The 23,333-nt window shown below is 42.0% G+C and overlaps 1 protein-coding gene across 2 annotated transcripts in view; it reads right to left on the bottom strand.

Moving 5' to 3' along the window:
* Positions 1–23,333, bottom strand: part of LOC126293700 (PHD finger protein 14) — a 180,708-nt gene that overhangs the window by 102,523 nt on the left and 54,852 nt on the right. For both annotated transcript variants that reach the window (XM_049987005.1, XM_049987006.1), the window contains exons 5-7: positions 21,895–22,023; positions 9,410–9,647; positions 3,210–3,314 (exon numbers count right to left, since the gene is read on the bottom strand). In XM_049987005.1, coding sequence (XP_049842962.1) covers positions 3,210–3,314; positions 9,410–9,647; positions 21,895–22,023 — 472 coding nt within the window. The remainder of the gene's footprint in view (positions 1–3,209; positions 3,315–9,409; positions 9,648–21,894; positions 22,024–23,333) is intronic.

Below are 23,333 nucleotides of genomic sequence, written 5' to 3'. Positions count from 1 at the left end.
CAGCTGTCAATTTTTTTTACTTATTGCAATATTCTACTTAAATTTTGAACATTAATCATTTTCAAGCAATCTATTGAACAGTCATACACTGTAACCGCCACAATTAACAACTGCATGTAGTAGCCTGTAGCCATTTCTCCGGTCAAACTGCTTGCCAGAGGGAGAGGCGGGGAAGGGGGAGGGGGGGAGTGTCAAAGAGGCTATGTTACTTTTGAACTGTATTTTTAAAATATTTAAAAGAGTAGTCTAATGAAGTAATGAGTGTAATGGTCTGCAACAATAAATCTCGAGATGAGATCAGCCATCCCCATTATGTTCTTAATCTGAAGTGAATTAAATCAAACTGTTATCTCATAACTCATTTACTGATACAAATATGCCTTTGTATAGATAAATGTTATATGAAAGAGAAACAGCTAAACATAAAGAATGGTCTTGCATGTAAACTATATGGTTATCAACAATGATCTTAATATTATAATATTACATTGATAATAATAACAATAACATTGAACACTAATATAATATAATATAATAAAATGTTGACGGGAGTGAACAGTACCAAGCCGTAAGTCTAATAAGTTGTAATTGCACAACACCCACACAAGTTATTTACTGAAGAATGGAAAAATTTGTTAGAAGCTGACCATATGGAAGATCAGTTTGGGTTCTGGAAAAATGTAGGAGCACGTGAGACAATACTTAGAAAATAATTTAGGAGTACAGGAGACCACTAACTGAATAGTGGAAGTGTTCACTTATTGACAGGTGTGCACGGGTATGTGCCTGCCTGCACGCGCACACACACACACACAAATTTAAAACTTTACTAGGTTTCTGAAGAAATCTTCTAACAAGGCAGACACGTAACGAGACAGACTCTCAGCTCTACTTTTCGACTCTGTACTCTGAAAGTTATTTCACAAGTGCCAAAAAGAAATGAGTAGAAAAGAAATCGAGAATGGAATCGGGTTCGGCTACAGAAAAACAAAATTGACAGTGGACTGCCTAAGTTTTGAAGTTGTCGTTACCGATTTGCTACACACAGCTAGAGTACAGATCAACAGAATGCAGATACTAGCGGGTAAGGCAGGATTCCGACCACAAATTTATAACAAATCTCAAGTTAGCACCCACAGCACTATAGGTAGGAGAAGTAGAAACCAAATGGAAGCTTGTGCCCAATGTCGACAACCTACAAAGTAAATTGTGGGTCCTCATCTGCATATGAGGGCAGTAAAGCCTCAGGGGGTAGTGATGACAAAACTAACTTTGCCCTGAGATTTCTAATCAAAGAACTGTGGCTCACTAATGAGTGAAATGAGTTGAGTGTTATTTTAATCCCTATACTGTATGCTGAGTTGAAGCATGTGTCAATTCATAGCTACAGAAACAACTGTGAGTAGTTTATATATTTCTGCTGTAATTTGCATGAAGCTTAGTGTCCCCACAGACATCATCCCAGCTATACACTGCGGAAACAGCAGCGGTAAGAATTAATGTGTAGTCGGATACAAATAAGCCAAGGCTTTGCCACATTGGTAACATCGGTCCCCATCGGATTACCAAAGTTAGGTGGTGTCGGGCTCAGCTAGCACTCGGATGGGCTACAGTTCGAGTTTGCCGAGCAACGTCGGGCAGCGAGGTGCACTCGCCCCGTGTGAGGCTGGCTACACAACTACTCGACTGAGAAGTAGTGGCTCCGGTCACAAAAACTGAGATATGGCCGGGAGAGCGGTGTGCTAACCACACGTCCTCCATATCCACATCTAGTGACGCCTATCAGCTGAGGATGATGCGGCAATTAGTCAGTATAGGGCAAGTCAGTAAATTTAAATATCTTAGAGAAACTGTACAGGAGACTGGACCAGAAAAATTTGCTATATACGTAAGACTTAACAAAATGGAAAGAGCATACAGTTAGGCAAAATAATGTCTAAAACAAGAAATGTATATCTACAAAAACAAACCTAAATTGCTATGCTACAGTAGTAAGAGCAAAATGTTTACACACAAGTGAATGCTTAAAGCTGAACTATAAGACGGAGAGAACAGAGGTACTCAGAACATGTATTATTAGAGAAATAATCAATACAATACAAACTACAGATGGGTTGAAAATGAGACATAATGAGGAGACTTACAAAAAAATGGAGAAAATAAACGAAGTAATGGATAAGTGAAGTTTAATCTTCTTTCAACACTATTACCGAGTGAATAGGAACAGATTAATGAAACATATATTCCTGCATTTCTGGAAAAAGAATAGAATAAATAAAAAAAAAAAGTAAATACCTAGAAGAAACAACAATGAAGATTTGGAAAGAACAGAAACCAACCTTCTTGAAGATAAAATATGAAATTTAGAGGGCTTTTGAGGCAGAAAAAATAAGAAACCGGGAACAGTCAAATAACAGAAACTCTAGGTCGGAATATAAGGAAAGGAACAGACTGCTACTCACCATAAAAATGACACGAGTTGTAGATGGGCACACACAAAGACTGTTACACACTTTTACATTAAAAATGAAGAAATTCCTCCAGCTGCATTTAAGGTGTCGATTTTATTTTGGCAACTAGTTTCAACATTGTAACAATGTCATCTTCAGGCCCATACACTTGTTGACATCAACTGCATGTGGCTGATACTAGAAGTCAGTGGTGAGATACTGACGTGCTCCGTGTGGGAGGTGGTTAGCAACTAGTATGAAGTTTAGACCGGTAGTTCAAAGACACGGAGCACGTATGTATCTCATCACTGACTTCTAGTATCAGCCCACGCAGTTGATGTCAACAAGTGTATGGGCCTGAAGATGATGATGTTACAAAGTTGAAACTAGCTGCCAAAATAAAACCGAAACCTTAAATGCAGCTGGAGGAATTTCTTCATTTTTAATATAAATTTATACCAGCTGACGTCCCACTGTCCTCCATTTCAACTATCGATGTACGAAGATGTACACACTTAGCTTTCAGCCAAAGCCTTCTGCTGAAAGGCAAACACGCAGACATTCGTACACACAAGCAAGCATACCTCGAGCGCACACAACTAATATCTCCGACAGATCGGAGCGGAACGCCGAGGCTCTGGCTGAAACCTAAATGTCCGAGACACGTTTCAAAATTGGGAACAATGAGGACAGAAGAATCAAAGACAGCGAAATGAACAGCTAAAATTCGGCAGGACCTAGCCCGGCTACCTCACTCACCTCATCAACATTTTGTCAGTGTGCATCTTGCAGTGTGCGTAGAACGGGTCTGCCTGGTCGACCTCTTCGGAATGTGCTTCTGACAACAGACCTTCTCTCTGGGCGCTGTAGAAAAACATCGCCGAGATCCAATAACACAAAATCGTATGAGGAATGTTGTACTACTGCACTTGGTACTGAAAGGGTCAAAACACATTAGAAGTACGAAATTTTAATGTTTTATTTAATTCTTTATGTCACAGGTAACAGTAACACTGTCACACTATCGCCAAAATTATTGTTATTTAGATATATAACCACTGAACATGTGGTAACCGTTGTTCAATTTGTATATATTCAACAACAGCCATTAACCCTTTCACTGCAACGTCAGGAAAGTTGATGCAAAACCCATGTCTGACACGAGAAAGCATAGTAAATGAAATTGAAAAGTGAACCTGAATATATACAGGAGAAGCATCCAATATGTAGCAGTTGACACCACTATATATACTGGAGTAGCATTGAAAGGGTTAAAGGCCACATTAATGTAATGATTACACATTACTTAGGAGCCCAAACACTTTCCGTTCTCGCGAACCTTCCTTTCTTCCGTTGTCCACCATTTATTTTCTGATCGTTGCGGAAGCCTTTTGCACGAGTCTGTTCATCCACCCTAAGCAGACCGTCACAGAAGTCTAGTCTCATTTCTCTGAGTGACTCAATCGACCTTCCATTTTTCCCAGTACAGTTCTTCTCGTCCTCGTAATTTATATCGTCTACACATAAACTTTATGCTGTAGAGGGTCTGCCTTCCACATTTCTCGGCTTCTCTCAGACCTGACAAGCCTGTCTTCAGGAGGGTTCACTGAGTTACAGGTACTACGTTTTCTTAACAAGATTCAGTCTAGCTCACCTCGGACTGCTTTTCTGCATCTGTGAACTCCTGTACGTGCCGCTTTTTGTAGCCGAGATTGAATCCCGCTGACCTTTTGTGCTCTTTTGTTTCTCGACTGTTTTTATGATTCTGGAGAGAGAGTCAGTGTCTTCTGCAGTTCGATGATCCCCGCACAGTGTTGCCGACATTACGGAAATCTGATTTTAAATGTCTTTTCTGTCAAATTTTTGGTCGAAAGCTACAAACCACAGCATCCAGTTTTTCCACGTCTAGCTTCCTGTAGGGTGCAGAGTACTCGTACGGCCGAGATGTGTACAGTATCGGCTATGTCGGCTGCCACTATTGTACCATCTCTCTGTATAGTTCCCAGACTGTTTGCTTCAAATGTCTAGTAGGAGCAAGTTTCAATGTCTTTGCTTCTGCAAACATGTGTAAACACTGTAAATATGAAATAAATAGTCTTTGACGGCAATGCAGAATGTGGAGGAATTGAACTTCGTAACATAGTTTTCGATCTGTGCATCTATTGGCCCCTGCAAATACAAATGATCGACTATGGCACAAAACTATATTCTCTCTACCTTTCATGCCACACGTGTCTTCAAAGACTCTGGCACGTGCCAGTAAGTGGCACGAGGCATTTATTCCGAGTTCCGACGGAAGAACAGTGGATTTATCTCGCAATAAAATCTTCACAGGTTTCTCTCGGCATGAAGTAGCAGTGTGAGCACATCTCAGAAAGGCCACTCTTCCTTTCCATCTTACTGCAAAGAGCTAGTAGATCACTATATGTCTCCTCATACGTGTATCGGCAGTGGAAATTTAAATCTCATAACGGCTATTCCGTAACACTTTAACCCTTTCGTGGGCAAAATTATGGAGCAATTTTTTTTAATGAATGGAGAGCAGATAGTCGTTAACAGATAGGTATATTTAGCATACAGAATATCAAATTTGCACCAACTATGAAAGTGAGATCACACAACGAGGTGAGAAGTATTCTTTCCAATGCCCCTCCTTGGACTTAAATAACAGAAACAACTTTTTCAATATACACTCCTGGAAATGTAAAAAAGAACACATTGACACCGGTGTGTCAGACCCACCATACTTGCTCCGGACACTGCGAGAGGGCTGTACAAGCAATTATCACACGCACGGCACAGCGGACACACCAGGAACCGCGGTGTTGGCCATCGAATGGCGCTAGCTGCGCAGCATTTGTGCACCGCCGCCGTCAGTGTCAGCCAGTTTGCCGTGGCATACGGAGCTCCATCGCAGTCTTTAACACTGGTAGCATGCCGCGACAGCGTGGACGTGAACCGTATGTGCAGTTGACGGACTTTGAGCGAGGGCGTATAGTGGGCATGCACGAGGCCGGGTGGACGTACCGCCGAATTGCTCAACACGTGGGGCGTGAGGTCTCCACAGTACATCAGTACATCGATGTTGTCGTCAGTGGTCGGTGGAAGGTGCACGTGCCCGTCGACCTGGGACCGGACCACAGCGACGCATGGATGCACTCCAAGACCGTAGGATCCTACGCAGTGCCGTAGGGGACCGCACCGCCACTTCCCAGCAAATTAGGGACACTGTTGCTCCTGGGGTATCGGCGAGGACCATTCGCAACCGTCTCCATGAAGCTGGGCTACGGTCCCGCACACCGTTAGGCCGTCTTCCGCTCACTCCACAACATCGTGCATCCCGCCTCCAGTGGTGTCGCCTTCAGCGATGAGAGTCGCTTGTGCCTTGGTGCCAATGATGGTCGTATGCGTGTTTGGCGCCGTGCAGGTGAGCGCCACAATCAGGACTGCATACGACCGAGGCACACAGGGCCAACACGCGGCATCATGGTGTGGGGAGCGATCTCCTACACTGGCCGTACACCTCTGGTGATCGTCGAGGGGACACTGAATAGTGCACGGTACATCCAAACCGTCATCGAACCCATCGTTCTACCATTCCTAGACCGGCAAGGGAACTTGCTGTTCCAACAGGACAATGCACGTCCGCATGTATCCCGTGCCACCCAACGTGCTCTAGAAGGTGTAAGTCAACTACCCTGGCCAGCAAGATCTCCGGATCTGTCCCCCATTGAGCATGTTTGGGACTAGATGAAGCGTCGTCTCACGCGGTCTGCACGTCCAGCACGAACGCTGGTCCAACTGGTGCGCCAGGTGGAAATGGCATGGCAAGCCGCTCCACAGGATTACATCCAGCATCTCTACGATCGTCTCCATGGGAGAATAGCAGCCTGCATTGCTGCGAAAGGTGGATATACACTGTACTAGTGCCGACATTGTGCATGCTCTGTTGCCTGTGTCTATGTGCCTCTGGTTCTGTCAGTGTGATCATGTGATGTATCTGACCCCAGGAATGTGTCAATAAAGTTTCCCCTTCCTGGGACAATGAATTCATGGTGTTCTTATTTCAATTTCCAGGAGTGTATGTCATATTTATTTGATAAAATTACTTCTCTTGTTACAATGATTGTTCATAATTACTTGCCATGAAATTTTCTGAAACATGGGTCTATGCTGAGTGGTATTTGACAATGTGTACAAACACAGCGAGTGCTCTTTTCCGCAGCTTTGGTACTACAAGGACGGCACGTCCAGTCGGTTTCTCCTAAAATGGGTTGATGCTCCCCTACAGTCACGTAACAAAAATCTTCAGGTACTTTACCCCTTTTTGCCAGAAAGACAGCTTTTTGTCCACGCCTTTTTTAGGATAAGGAGCCAGCGATCAATTGTCTGGCTAGATGTATCCTGTAAGTGAGCTGATCGTGCTGTCCACTTTCTCTTTTACTTATTTTCCACAAGATACAACTGTTCACTGCAGCAATGTCCACCAGGAAATAAAATATTCTGTGCCACCATTTTACAGAACATCTGCCAATAGCGTACCTTTCTCGTAATTGATCAGATTTATCGACATCACCCATGATTTTGTTGTATTCTGCCACAACTTCAGGACAAGAAATCTCTGTACTAGTACCATCCTTGTTTTTCCTTTTCACTGTGGCTGTTTCTCCTGTGTCATGAATTGAGGACAGGAAAGTGGCTGGATGGTTATCCATCCATTTCACTGCAGAAATGGCTCCTTTTGTTTCAAACTGGATTTCTCCTCGCTCCAATTTCACGTTTTCCTTCATAAATTTGGGTAAATCAAAAGTATTTACCTTACACTATAGCTTTGAGGAAAAAATAACAAAATTTCACGCAAACAGCACTGAAAGGCTCCTCTACATAGCAACACTCAGCTATACAATGCCTCTGCGCGAAGGTACGGTAAAAACGGCGGGAACTTCCAACTGGGAGTAGTACCCTATACTGTTCACTAGATGGTAACACCGTACAGAGGTGGGAATTGTGAATCAAAAATGGCTCTGAGCACTATGGGACTTACCATCTTAGGTCATCAGTCCCCTAGAACTTAGAACTACTTAAACCTAACTAACCTAAGGACATCACACACATCCATGCCCGAGGCAGGATTCGAACCTGCGACCGTAGCAGTCCCGCGGTTCCGGACTGCAGCGCCTAGAACCGCACGGCCACGGACACCGCGGCCGGCTAACTGTGAATCCCACGGGACTAGGAGCGAGTTTATTGTAGTGGGCAGCTGGTATCCCATGGCTCACGGAAGCGTTAACAGCGGCCCAGATATCTGTTTACGTAGCTGGCGACTCAATTCTGTTGTCCACCACTGTCCCGTGTGATGCAGCACGCTGCCTCTTCCGTCTTACTGCTCCACAGGTCAGCTGCCGAGCTCTGCCGACAGCAAACCCCTCACCTCGATTAACGAGATTCGTCAGAACTCTTCTTCTCAATTACCTCCTCAATAATTTTGTACAAGACGTCATTAACTGACAGTAACGTTTGCTTCTCATTAAGCTACACTCAGCCAGTACAGATTTATTTTTCTGCCAGAGTCTCACACTACATATACGTTCAGTGTACCAAAGGAAGACACGGCACTACATTTGTCCGATGTAAGATTTCCCACATTTACGAGGAATGTGGGAGACCCCATATTTACGAAGTCCGAGATTATCTTCCACCCTGCCCGTAAGGTAGTTGAAATACTAGTTCGATAACTTTCAGAGAAAGAGCTCAGCCGATTCTCACAGAAGTTGCTCAGATGTATGGCAAGAATGCAGTCCTGTATTCAGTTTCATTTTTTCTCTCCTTTGCAGTTATTGTCGCATCTGTGTGCTCAGTACCTTCTTAAGTTTCTCACTTTTGTAGCCATTTTCTCATCTAGTTCAGATGTTGCACGCACTCACTGTGGGTAAACTTTTTTTTTTTTTTAAACCGTGTACTGTCCACTGGCCAGCTTTCCAGCCGCATCACTGCTATACAGTGTCAGTTACTGGCTGTACAAGGTATACAGCCACCTGAAAATAAAACAGTGAAAGCTATTCCGTAGTAAAATAAAAATCTTTGTTTTTAAAGAAAAGACATTTAGTGACTGGCTGCAATTTTCACACAACCCATATGCTAGAAGAATAGTGCTGACTAGAAATCACGTAGTTTGACAAAATTGCCTACTGTTTCAAACAAATTTATAACTAAAAATAAAGAAGCTGAAACTTACCAAACGAAAGCGTCAGTATGTTGATAGGAGACAAAACACACACACACACACACGCACACACAAATTTCAAGCTTTCACAGCCCACGGTTGCTTCATAAGGAAAGGATCCATCCGCACAAAAAATGGCTCTGAGCACTATGGGACTTAACTTCTGAGGTCATCAGTCCCATAGAACTTAGAACTACTTAAACCTAACTAACCTAAGGACAGCACACACATCCATGCCCGAGGCAGGATTCGAACCTGTGACCGTAGTCCATCCGTACATATACAGACACAAGCAGACATATGTAAAGGCAAAGAGTTTGGGCAGAGCTTTACATATATCTGCTTGTGTGTGTATATGTGCGGATGTGTGTGTGTGCGTGTGTGTGTGTGTGTGTGTGTGTGTGTGTGTGTGTGTGTGGGCGCGCGAGCATATACCTGTCCCTTTTTCCCCTCTTTCCGCTCCCGGCATTGGAATGACTCCTTACCCTCTCCCTTAAAACCCACATCATTCAGTCTTTCCCTTTCCTTCCCTCTTCCCTGATGAAGCAACCGTGGGCTGCAAAAGCTCGAAATTTGTGTGTGTTTTTTTTGTCTCCTATCAACATACTGACACTTTCGTTTGGTAAGTTACAGCTTCTTTATTTTTAGATATATTTTTCCCACGTGGAATGTTTCCCTCTATTGTAAACAAATTTATAAGGTTTTTTCGAGATGCCACTGCCGAGCGACGGCTCACCAGGTGACGTGGAAGTACTGGCGGCACATGCCGGCATCGCAGCCGATGCAGACACCGGTGCGGGCGAAGCGGTCGTCCTCGCACAGGCAGCAGGCTCGTGCGCCCCACTTGCTGTACGGCATCTCGAACAGCGTCACACTCGACAGCCGGTCCACCTCGCCGAATGCGACCCCGGGCACGTACAGGGCGCACACCAGGTGTACCCACTTCCCGACATCAGTCTCTTTGAAGATGCCACCTGTAAAACGGGCGCGTAAGCGATGACCGGACCGGGGCGTATTCATGGACGAGGAAAAAAAAAATCCCGGATTTCCCGGTTAAAAATACACTTTCTCTCGGGTGGAAATACACTTTCTCCGTGTCAAGTGACAGTATACTCTTCCTTGGCACTGTGAAACTCGTCAATCCTTTTGCGGTGTCGCAACTAGTGCGCGATCGCCCATTTGTCTATTAACACTTACAGCACAGTGCCTGTACGCCGTACGGGCGGGGCCGCCCTTACGTTGGCGGCGGCGCCCGTATACCATACGGGCGAGCCTTTATTTGGCTCCGTAAGTGCATTTAGTGCGTCTCTGAAGCAGTTTCGTCAACTAATGTGGACATATTTCGTTCTTCTTCCGCAAGGGGCGAGCACCTATCAGCTATCTCATCCTGGGAGCGTCTGTGAGCACTGCAAAGTCGAAGTTACCTGCAGTTCATTCACAGGTGTTTAAGAACGTGAAATTATCGAGCAGCGAGTTGGCGGAGGGAGAGATCTTAGATATTCTTTGTGGAGATGAAGGATCTGAAGTTGATGATTCTGAGAAAGAGGATTCGTACTCTCCAGATGAAAGTACAAGCGACGATTCAGATATGTGTATGTCTCAATTGTTCATAAAGTGAAGAGCCCGTTTGCCCAAAAAACTGAGTGGTGGTAAAAGCTGTTTTTCCACTTGTTTGTAGTGTCAACTGTCAACAGTTTTATTTTATATAAAGAGAACACTAGGTAGAATGTATTCCTAGTAGACTTTATTCACAGAGTGGGGAAGAAATTGCCTGAGAAGGGAGGAAATATTTTTCAGCAACAAGCCGCTTCAGCCTCACAAATGGAGAGGACATTTGCAAGGCACTTTCCAGAGAAGGTCCCACCCACTGCAAACAAGGTGAATGATACTAGGTATTGCAAAGTATGTTCAGACAGGGGGAAGCAAGAGACGGGTAAGCGCATCAGGAAGGAAGTAGATGGTGGTGCAAGGACTGTGGCGTTGGCCTTTGCGTCCCACAGTGTTTCCAGGATTTTCACACAAAGGCTAACTACATCTGAACTATTAGAATACTCTAGTTTACAGGTACCGGCAGTTATACAGTCCAAGTGATATTTTGTTTTAAATTTAGATACAGTAATAATTGCATTACTCAAGAGAGAGATCATGTAAAACTTTTTTATCCACGATATTTTTGTGTTTTCTTTTTTAATTATAACACCAAATTGTATTTAAACTGTAAAATAAACTCACTATCATGTAAAGCTCTTACTTTTTCCTTTTAAATGATGCAAGAACCACATTCCTATCATTTTCCTATTCTTTGCAATCTAATTTCAAACATTCATTAAATATGCCAGTTCACAGCCAAGTGCTGGGTGTAAAGAGGGCAGTGTTGAAAGCTTTACTTCAGAATGTATGTGGGCTGCTATGTAAGCCGGTAGAGTATTATACAGTCAGTAACGGACGTGTTGTGTCCTGCAGACTGACGTCACGACCATCTGTTGCAGCTGCGCATGTGAAAGCAGTGGAGTAGCGCTGGCAGGCCACTTACATTATACGAAACTAAAAATATTAATAACTAATAAAGGAATAACCTGAGGAACGTCGTATTTGATGTACATCCTTCTGTTGTGAAAACAAACAATATGTCAAAGACTGAGATCAAAAATAGTTGTATTTTGAAAGTTAGAAAAATTCCATAAAAAACCTAATTTTCCGACAGTCAAGAATTTAAATAAATACAGTGATGCAATAGTTCACCTTCAGTGACTATGTACGATGATCTGATAACACTTTCAATGTTCATATATAAATTTGGAAAGTTTGTAGTTTCAGAAAACCTCTGTGACTTTTCTATAATAATAATTTCAAGAATTCTAAGTAAATATGTGTACTGTGTGTTACAGTGCGTGTGAATGAGAATGTGTGCGCGAGAGTATGTGGGACCTTCGGCATTATTAAAAAATCATTGATGTATTTCTCTACAGGAACTGACAAGTGTACCAACTCTGTAACGTGGGAACGAATCCACAAGTGGTTCCCCTACTAGTGAATGTCGGATGTCCAAGTATGTATGCTTATGTATAAGACAGCCAGAATATTCGCGACTACATAATAAATTTCCAGATGTAGAGTATAGCTTATAGTTCATTTTGTTTTTTTTATTTAATTAGAGAGTTTTGTGTTACTTAATTTGATGACATCAATGAGCCTAGAGAAGTGGTTGGTGCTTGCTAGATTTTGGCGCGAGCCGCCCCCTAGAAGTGAGTTCTCACTGGTCGTAAGTGCTGACAGCCAATGACAAGCGAGACGGTTGGCCACCTAGCGAGGAGATATAGTTTTGAATAGTGGGAGAGTGAGGAGGGAGTCGCGAGATAGCTTTGATTGGAGGCGGTTATGCTGGATGTGACTTTTTGCATTACATGTAAGATGAAGTCTTGAGACGCCTTCCGCATTACGGTCCAGTGTTAATGGTATCTGGTAGTGACCAGAAACTGTTTATGAAAATTTTAAACTGTTGTGATAATTCGTTCCGACAAAAATCGCGAGCGAACTTTTAATTATATAGCGTGGCGGTACTGACTATATTCTTACTGAGTATTTTATGGCGAGCATATACTTTAACTAAAGACAACCACTGAATATCGTGTGCAGAAGTAATTGGCCGATCATTGACTGTGTTACAAGTAATTGGTTTCGGAATTGGGAAAGTAAAAGTTATGGCTGTTTTGGTATGGTGATAACTGTGAGCAGAAACTTTTGTAATTTTCGTAAATGTGGGCTGATGATCTTGCTTAACGGCAACACTGGTGAAGTTTCAGCTGCAGAAATTCAATACCTTCAGAGATAGAGTCATTTGTTTAAGACCATAGCACAGCTTCCAATAGCGCATCCTTAAATTTTGAGCAAACTTTGAGATGAGATATCTCTGTAAGTATTTGCATGAAAGAAACAAAACTTGGCCATCTTATACAAATTTTAGAGCTCTTTAAAGTAAGATATTAAGAAAAGGATTTCTGAGCAATTTTCATATAGATAATTTGAAGGTAAGATGGGCGAAAAAATTGCTGTTAAAAAAAATGCGAACTTTAGTTTTTTTATATCTCCAAAAGTAATTGTGGGATGTACATGAAACTTTGCACACCATAACTCACCAACACAAGGTCTTAGAATGTACAATTTCATTCTCCTATTGCTTTCCATTATTTCACAAATCTAGGGTAAAGTTGACGATTTTTCAAGAAGTGCTAAAAATGGGTGTTTTTAGTCAAATTTTTCAAGTGTTTTCTCCAAACTCTTCTGAACTATGGTCATTAGAAAGAGCATATTCTAAACCAGTGATCATTGAGAACATGTGTGAATGTTCATACAAAATTTCATCAAAATTCATGATGGTCATGTGGGAACATTTCTCGATATTAGACCACTTGGCACGGAATGGCCCACATAGAAAATTTTCATCAAATTTTACTTATAGCAGCCTCCGGCGTGTAGCTATGAGGTTACAAGTTCCTCAACACTGCTTTTCTGTGATCTCGTAAGTAGCTGCAGTCAGGAGTTCACGTGTGAAGATCTAACACTGTAAAGAGGTAGGTGAACAAAAATTATAAAAGAAATTGCATTGCAGCAGCAACGTATAATCCGTTACAACTGGTGCATTGCACGCACGCATGTAAAAAATCCGTCGCACTTTGAATGTTTACGGTTTTATATACAGATGTAGAATTTCCCGCCACTTAAGAAAACGAAACTTAGGGGGAAAAATACGTTTTGAAAGACCTTTAATGTGCAGCAACATGTACGCAGGTATAAATTTGAATTGCACCAAATACCGCACGTCGCTTTCCGAAGCACTGAAATCGAGATTGCGATGCGCTTTTGTAAGCCAGTCACAGCTCATGTCACGTGATCTCGCTAGCTGATGACAGCATAGGATGCGTGATGTAGCCAGCTGATAGTAAGATCACTCTTAAGTAGTGCGAACACGCAAATAAGAAAAGTTAATGGTTTAAATTAATATACATAGCATTCACGTATAATATTGGTCTCTAAGATTAATAAGTTGGAAGAGAAGCTAAGCTTCCACATACAATATTGACCTTTTTTGCGCATGTTACACTTTAAGATACATCACACAAATGTGCTAGTAAAATTTTTAACAACGACGTAAATTCTTCTAAACGGTCGTCCTCAAAGAGTTGATTTTTAAATGAGAGTCAAACGCTTTGTGACTTAAGAAATTCATTGTACATTCTCGCACATAGTTCATTTTGCGTAAAAGGAAATTTGGTTTGAATGTAACGCTTTTCAAAACACCATCCGCAGTATTTTCCTGCGACCTGTTTGAAATAGGTTCATTTCAGCAGTTGGAAGAGAGCGCCAGATAAAAGGTGTCACCGCACTTGTGCAGCTACAATGTTGCAGGAAGCCCATATGTTTGTACGTGTAAAACATTAAAAGATCTTACATTAGGTCATAAAAGAAACAAGACATCAGAGAATACTTCAAGAGCATCAAAATTTTGTGAACCATACTAAAATGCATATTTTGGCTTAAAATGCACATTCATACGTCCAGATTTGTATGTAAATTTTCTTGGAGTACCAGTACTGTATTATCTCATGTTTGGTTCTTTATTACAGCATAATGCCAAAGTGCACTTGAAATGCAGCGAACAGTTGAAACTAGCAAATAGTGTGAAATTAAACACTTCATTTCAAATAAAGCAGAGAAGATTAATGAAAGCCAAATCTCTTTAGCAAACTGACAAAAATAACTTCATTGTTCTGCAAGGCGATTAATGCTCGACTCTGAGGAAGGCGCAAATAAAATCTTAAACTAGTACCATATTTTAGCCTTCCATAATTATGCGAATGTATTTTAATTCATTTGCCGCAAAAATCCATTTGTTATCATTTAACGCGAGAGCAATAAACGAAGAGGAAGCAACCAAATCACTGAATGTTAACACAGGTCACGTGGAGACGACCCACCTTCCACCACATCTCAAGACTGCTCTGGGCATCAGTGCCAGATTTACTATATTTCTGAGCTGGGGCGTCCAACCATACCTCTGTAACCAGAAGCAAAAGAAGGTTTACGCAACTCAACTGCACATGCGCAAGAGCCCACCCACAACTGCTCAAACGAATCTAATTTAAACAGTGGTCACGTCACGCTCATCGGAGGCAATTTGTTGTTATGAGGCATCGCATAGTCTTCCTAAAGCCTTTGACACACTTTGCTGTTGGCAGACGCTTGTATGAGCACTGTGTTTTGCTGTTGTATACGGCGCATTTCCTTTGCAATTTAATTTTTATTTTTGTCCCCCCCCCCCCCCCTCCCATTCCCCGCCCTCTCGTTAATGTTTTGTTGCTGCAAATGAAAAATTCCCGGAACTCTAAACAATTCCCGGGTTTTTCCCAGTTTTCTCCTGGATGAAAAAATTCCTGGGTTTTTCCCAAATCTCCCGGTTGTCTCGGGTCGTATACACCCTGTGGACGGTCCAAAACTTCCAGGAGGCACTAAATGGTGAAGCGATGCAGTCACCACAGAGGAGACTGCGTCGGCTCCTTCCGGTATCTGCACCTCGGCAGATTTCTCCGACTCGGATATCCTGAGCTGACTCATTTGTGAGAAGAGGTGAGAAAAATTTTACTCCCAGGCCAATCGAGGAGTTCCCAGTGACTGACACGTAATATTTACGTTGTGAACGGTTGTTGTTGTTGTTGTTGTGGTCCTCAGTCCTGAGACTGGTTTGATGCAGCTCTCCATGCTACGCTATCCTGTGAAAGCTTCATCTCCCAGTACTTACTGCAACCTACATCCTTCTGAATCTGCTTAGTGTATTCATCTCTTAGTCTCCCTCTACAATTTTTACCCCCCACGCTGCCCTCCAATGCTAAATTTGTGATCCTTTGATGCCCCAGAACATGTCCTACTAACCGGTCCCTTCTTTTTGTCAAGTTGTGCCACAAGCTCCTCTTCTCCCCAATTCTATTCAATACCTCCTCATTAGTAATGTGATCTACCCATCTAATCTTCAGCATTCTTCTGTAGCACCACATTTCGAAAGCTTCTATTCGCTTCTTGTCCAAACTGTTTATCGTCCGTGTTTCACTTCCATACATGGTTACACTCCATACAAATACTTCCAGAAACGACTTCCTGACACTTAAATCTATTGTAAATCTAAATTGTAAACAGCCTTTCGCTCCCTGTATTTTACCCCTGCCACCCTTAGAATTTGGAAGAGAGTATTCCAGTCAACATTGTCAAAAGCTTTCTCTAATCCTACATTTTATATCCTCTCTACTTCGACCATCATCAGTTATTTTGCTCCCCAAATAGCAAAACTCCTTTACTACTTTAAGTGTCTCATTTCCTAATCTAATTCCCTCAGCGTCACCTGACGTAATTTGACTACATTCCATTATCCTCGTTTTGCTTTTGTTGATGTTCATCTTATATCCTCCTTTCAAGACACTGTCCATTCCGTTCAACTGCTCTTCCAAGTCCTTTGCTGTCTCTGACAGAATTACAGTGTCATCGGCAAACCACAAAGTTTTTATTTCTTGTCTGTGGATTTTAATACCTACTCCGAATTTTTCTTTTGTTTCCTTCACTGCTTGCTCAATATACAGATTGAATAACATCGGGGAGAGGCTACAACCCTGTCTCACTCCCATCCCAACCACTGCTTCCCTTTCATGCCCCTCGACTCTTACAACTGCCATCTGGTTTGTGTAAAAATTGTAAATAGCCTTTCGCTCCCTGTACTTTACCCCTGCCACCTTCAGAATTTGAAAGAGAGTATTCCAGTCAACATTGTCAATAGCTTTCCCTAAGTCTACAAATGCTAGAAACATAGGTTTGCCTTTCCTTATATGTAATTGCCTGATAATTCCAGATACTTTGAAGACTTGCCTCTCTGGTTACTATTTACAATGTGTACGACTCATATAGCAGAAAGTATCGGAAGCTCTTTAACACTGTTTGCAGATGATGTGGTTATCTATGAGAAAGTGGCAACACCAGAGGACAGTACCAATCTGCAGAATGATGTATGGCACAGGCTTTAACAGTTGACCCTGTCAATAAATGTAACATAATCATCTTGAGGTTGAAACTATTTCGCCCATGTCACACACACACACACACACACACACACACACAATCCTCCACATGAAATTTGTTTGAGTTGTAAATATTTGTCAAGTATTATTGCTTTTCTGACATGTTCTACAGCCTGGAGGACCTCCTCACTATGGATCAATTGGAATGAAAGTTAATCTAATCTAATGGTAGGGATAACCGTAACATACATTGTTGTAAATTTTCAAAGTAAATAACTCTTCTGCATTAACTTCTATATGGTTGCAGATGACAAACTGTGAAGCAAAACAACTGTATTAAATTGCATAAACGCCAGGAAATCCACAGCATCTGGCGACAAGGTATATACACAAAAAAATTGTCCGTTTTTCAACTATGTAAATACTGTCTCTAAAAACTCAAATTTGTGTGTGTACCAGTAATATAAGGTATTTTTTGTGTTGTATGGAAGACAGAAAAAAAACTCACTGACGGTATTGAAATTTCAGTGAAACATGTCAGGGGGTGTGGGGTGGGAGGCAGGAGTAGAAATGGAATAAAAAGAAGAAGATTGTGTTTTGGTCAAGGTGTATTGTCTCCAAAAACTAAGCTAAATGTAACATATTGAGCAATCATAGACAAATAAATCCACTACTGTACAACTACACTATTGATGAAAAATTGCTGGAGAGTGTGTGTCTACTGTAAAACATCTCCGAATAACTATCCAAAGAGGCTTTAACTGGACTGACCACACGAAACAAACAGCATGAAAAGCAGATGCCAAACTGAGATACATAGGAAGAATCTTAAGGAAATGCAATACATCAAGAAGTGATTTAGAAAGCCCTATCCCGATAGATTCTTGTTTATAATCTGAGACCCTTACCGAGTAGGATTGATAAAAGAGATAGAGAAGATCTAACAAAGAGCAGTGCTTCTCGTCACAGGATCGTTTAGTTGGCATGAGAGTGTCGCACGACTGCACGACAAACTCCAGTGTCAGATGGTACAAATGATACACGAGAGGCTTTGCGCATCACACACAAGTTTACTATTGCAATTTTGTGAGAGTGGTTTCCGAAATGACAACAATGAGAAAATTCGATAATTTAGAGCCAATACAGAGGTATTTACCCCCCACCCCCATGAACCATGGACCTTGCCGTTGGTGGGGAGGATTGCTTGCCTCAGCAATACAGATAGCCGTACCGTAGGCGCAACCACAACGGAGGGGTATCTGTTGAGAGGCCAGACAAACGTGTGGTTCCTGAAGAGGGGCAACAGCCTTTTCAGTAGGTGCAGGGGCAACAGTCTGGATGATTGACTGATCTGGCCTTGCAACATTAACCAAAACGGCCTTGCTGTGCTGGTACTGCGAACGGCTGAAAACAAGGGGAAACTACAGCCGTAATTTTTCCCGAGGACATGCAGCTTTACTGTATGATTAAATGATGATGGCGTCCTCTTGAGTAAAATATTCCGGAGGTAAAATAGTCCCCCATTCGGATCTCTGGGCGGGGACTACTCAGGAGGACGTCGTTATCAGGAGAAAGAAAACTGGCATTCTACGGATCGGAGTGTGGAATGTCAGATCCCTTAATCGGGCAGGTAGGTTAGAAAATTTAAAAAGGGAAATGGATAGGTTAAAGTTAGATATAGTGGGAATTAGTGAAGTTCGTGGCAGGAGGAACAATACTTTTGGTCAGGTGAATACAGGGTTATAAATACAAAATCAAATAGGGGTACTGCAGGAGTAGGTTTAATAATGAATTAAAAAAATAGGAGTGCGGGTAAGCTACTGCAAACAGCATAGTGAACGCATTATTGTGGCCAAGATAGACACAAAGCCCATGCCTACTACAATAGTACAAGTTTATATGCCAACTAGCTCTGCAGATGATGAAGAAATTGATGAAATGTATGATGAGATAAAAGAAATTACTCAGGTAGTGAAGGGAGATGAAAATTTAATAGTCATGGGTGACTGGAATTCGTCAGTAGGAGAAGGGAGAGAAGGAAACATAGTGGGTGAATATGGATTGGGGCTAAGAAATGAAAGAGGAAGCGGTCTGGTAGAATTTTGCACAGAGCATAACTTAATCATAGCTAACACTTGGTTCAAGAATCATAAAAGAAGGTTGTATACATGGAAGAATCCTGGAGATACTAAAAGGTATCAGATAGATTATATAATGGTGAGACAGAGATTTAGGAATCAGGTGTTAAATTGTAGAACATTTCCAGGGGCAGATGTGGACCCTGACCACAATCTATTGGTTATGACCTGTAGATTAAAATTGAAGAAACTGCAAAAAGTGGGAATTTAAGGACATGGGATCTGGACAAGTTGAAAGAACCAGAGGTTGTACAGAGTTTCAAGGAGAGCATAAGGGAACAATTGACAGGAATGGGGGAAAGAAACACAGTAGAAGAAGAATGGGTAGCTCTGAGGGATGAAGTAGTGAAGGCAGCAGAGGATAGAGTAGGTAAAAAGACGAGGGCTGCTAGAAATCCTTGGGTAACAGAAGAAATATTGAATTTTATTGATAAAGGAGAAAATATAAAAATGCAGTAAATGAAGGAGGCAAAAAGGAATACAAACATCTCAAAAATTAGATCGACAGGAAGAGCAAAATGGCTAAGCAAGGGTGGCTAGAGGACAAATGTATGGATATAGAAGCTTATTACCGAACTACCAGTTTAATAAGTCACAGCTGTAATTCCAATCCCAAAGAAAGCAGGTGCAGACAGATGTGAAAATTATCGAACTATCAGTTTAATAAGTCACAGCTGCAAAATACTAACACGAATTCTTTGCAGACGAATGGAAAAACTGGTAGGTTCGGACCTCGGGGAGGATCAGTTTGGGTTCCGTAAAAATGTAGGAACACGTGAGGCAATATTGACCTTACGACTTATCTTAGAAGAAAGATTAAGAAAAGGGAAACCTACATTTCTAGCATTTGTAGACTTGGAGAAAGCTTTTGACCATGTTGACTGGAATACTCTCTTTCAAATTCTGATGGTGGCAGGGGTAAAGTACAGAGAGCGAAAGGCTATTTACAATTTGTACAGAAACCAGATGGCAGTCATAAGAGTCGAGGGGCATGAAAGGGAAGCAGTGGTTGGGAAAGCAGTGAGACAGGGTTGTAGCCTCTCCCCGATGTTATTCAATCTGTATATTGAGCAAGCAGTAAAGGAAAGGGGAAAAAAAAAAAAAAAAAAGAAAAAAAGAAAAAAAAAAAAAAAAAAATTCGGAGTAGGTATTAAAATTCATGAACAAGAAGTAAAAACTTTGAGGTTCGCCGATGACATTGTAATTCTGTCAGAGACAGCAAAGGACCTGGAAGAGCAGTTGAACGGAATGGACAGTGTCTTGAAAGGAGGATATAAGATGAACATCAACAAAAGCAAAACGAGGCTAATGGAATGTAGTCAAATTAAATCGGGTGATGCTGAGGGAATTAGATTAGGAAATGAGACACTTGAAGTAGTAAAGGAGTTTTGGTATTTGGGGAGCAAAATAACTAATGATGGTCGAAGTAGAGGGGGTATAAAATGTAGACTGGCAATGGCAAGGAAAGCGTTTCTGAAGAAAAGAAATTTGTTAACATCAAGTATAGAGTTATGTATCAGGAAGTCATTTCTGAAAGTATTTGTATGGAGTGTAGCCATGTATCAAAGTGAAACATGGACGATAACTAGTTTGAACAAGAAGAGAATAGAAGCTTTCAAAATGTGGTGCTACAGAAGAATGCTGAAGATTAGATGGGTAGATCACATAACTAATGAGGAGGTATTGAATAGAATTGGGGAGAAGAGAAGTTTGTGGTACAACTTGACGAGAAGAAGAGACCGGTTAGTAGGACATGTTCTGAGACATCAAGGGATCACAAATTTAGCATTGGAGGGCAGTGTGGAGGGTAAAAATCGTAGAGGGAGACCAAGAGATGAATACACTAAGCAGATTCAGAAAGATGTAGGTCGCAGTAGGTACTGGGAGAAGAAGAAGCAAGCACAGGACAGAGTAGCATGGAGAGCTACATCAAACCAGTCTCAGGACTGAAGACAACAACAACAACAACAACAACAACAACAACAACAACAGAGGTTTATCAACAATCATTCTTGTGGCATGCCATTCGTGAGAGGAAATGAATTGGGGGGCGGGGCTATATGGGGGAGGATTTGTTAGTGGTGCCAAAAGTACCTCTAGCACAAATTACTGGGTGGCTCGTAGAGTATGATGTAGGTGTAGATCAACTGCTGCCTCCTCCATTCTACTACATAGTTACTGTTCATCTGTTATTAGTAGCTTAATATTTACTTTATTACAAACTTATTTTTAAATGAAATACTTTTTACCACTACAAACATAGTCCAATTCATAGGCATTATACAACTTTACAATAAACACTGCTATCTGCCACGTAGCTAACAGATATTTGGGTAATTTGTAGAAAGAGTCGTGAAAGAGGTACGCCTTTACTTCGTAGTGATTCCCAATTTCTTTCTCTGTGTTAGATGGGAGCATATTGATTATCTTACTACCACAGTACGTAGGCCCATTCTAAACTCCGGACAACGTGGTAAAGCCCACAGCAAAATTATTTCTGTCTCTCATGTCACGACCGAGTATATTGCACTTCTTTATCATAGTAAAAAAAAAAAAATTAAGGGGTAAATGTACTGGGAAATGAGTGAAAGAAATTTGAGATCCTTAAAAATGCTTCCATGAGGCGTGCGATTATCTACTTTATACAATATTCCTGCTCCTCGCGTCTGATAAACAGACACTTTATTTACTTTAGGTGCTCTGTCTAAAAGATAATGCCACAAGACAACAGGGAGAGATAAACTGACACACTCATCTTCGGGTCGGCACAGTGGGCGAAATTTCTGAAGGCAGAATGCACCGAACCGAGCTTCACGATCAGCTCACTTGCGCGTCACCTCCATTTTAATGCGATATCAGGCTGACCCCTGCAGAATTTTACACAATGTGCTTCACAGCACAATCGTATACAGCACACACACTCGCCTACTTTTCAGAATTTAGTATGTCATAAGGTGACTGTAAAATATGTCATTGTTGTTTGTAGAAACAGAACTTATAGAGATTCACAATACTTAGCCACTGACCTGAGTTGGGGCACAGCTCGCAGATGGGGTCGACGACGCCAGCGCGGCACGCCTCGCAGAACCATGGCTCCGTCGAGCAGGAGGACACTGTACTAGAGACGCTCGCCGCATCCGACACTCCGTAGCAACCTGCAACACGAGGAGAGTTACCACAGTCGCGATGACCGTGTTTGAATCTACGGCTCTTTGAATTGCATTGTGTAAACTCCGCAGTATTTCCCCTCAGGCAACAGTCCGTCACTAGCGCACGAACTAGTCGACCGCAGGCACATTTATATTCGAGCAGTCGCTGTCGTGCGCGGTGTCGTGCTCCGTCACACACTCCCTTACACTGAGTGATCCTGATCCTGACAGCGTAGCGGGTGAGCTACGATATCTGGGGACAGCTTTCTGGCAGAACTGTGAACCGCAAAAACAAATGCGTCGCTGTTTCCAGCTAAAGGGAGTCCGGATGAGGGAACAAAATAAAAAAAACTGAGGCACCCACTATTGCAGTGTTCTTGCTGTTTTTGGTGACAGTTCTCCAAATATCAGCAAAATCTTGAATGGATGTAACAAGAAATACACCTTTTGGCTGCCCGTGACACTGCCGCATCTTTCGACGCCAATATCGGCTGTGCGAATGGATTTGTGATCTCCTGTCAAAGATCACAGTTTCTAGTAATCAACGGGAAGTCATCTAGAGGAATGGGAGTAATATCTTCAGTACTGTGTCAAATGTTATAAAACCTCTGCATTTCTTAATCTGTATAAATGATCTGTATTTAATTTATTATCGTTATCACTTAGTAAATCTCTTAACTAATTTCTAAACTACCATGGATACTAAGTGTGTGAGCTGCAGTAGGAAAGTTAGTTCAGGGGTTTTGTGCAGTTGTTGTGGCATGTGGTTTCATTGGGGAAATCGTAGTGGTGTGGGAGTTGGGGAAGCAAACGAGACTCTTCCATTCTTTTGCTGGGTTTGCTCAAGAGATAGGAGAAAATTAGAGCCATTCAGGCTGATTAGGACAGAGCGAGGGAGGAACTGAAGAGGTTAAGGGGGGAGGAGGGTAAACAGCAGTGGGAAGTGGTAGCTGGGAACTGAGGCCACAGAAAGATGACAGTGTCTGACAGTTTACCAATTGGCACAACCAATAGAATTGCCTTGCTAGCACAGTTAAGTAGGGAAGAGGCTCCTGTAGAAGTAGATGTAGTTAAGATGCAACAGAATCTCACTAGGAAACCAACTGTTTCAAAAAAAGTAGAAAGTAAGAGGAAATTTCTGTTGCTAGGTAGCAGCCATGGAAGAGGTGTGGGGCAGATTTTGCAGGAAAAATTAGGTGACATGTACCAGGTCACAAACTTTTTCAAGCCAAGTGCATGTCTTAGACAGGTGGTAGAGGATACAGGTTCCCTGTGCAAGGGTTTCTCAAAGCAGGATTATGTGATAATAGTGGGTG

Source organism: Schistocerca gregaria, chromosome 10, assembly GCF_023897955.1.
Source record: "Schistocerca gregaria isolate iqSchGreg1 chromosome 10, iqSchGreg1.2, whole genome shotgun sequence".
In the NCBI taxonomy this organism is placed as follows: domain Eukaryota; kingdom Metazoa; phylum Arthropoda; class Insecta; order Orthoptera; family Acrididae; genus Schistocerca; species Schistocerca gregaria.
The sequence above is the reverse complement of the archived record's forward strand: the minus strand, read 5'-3'. Positions and strand labels throughout refer to the sequence as shown.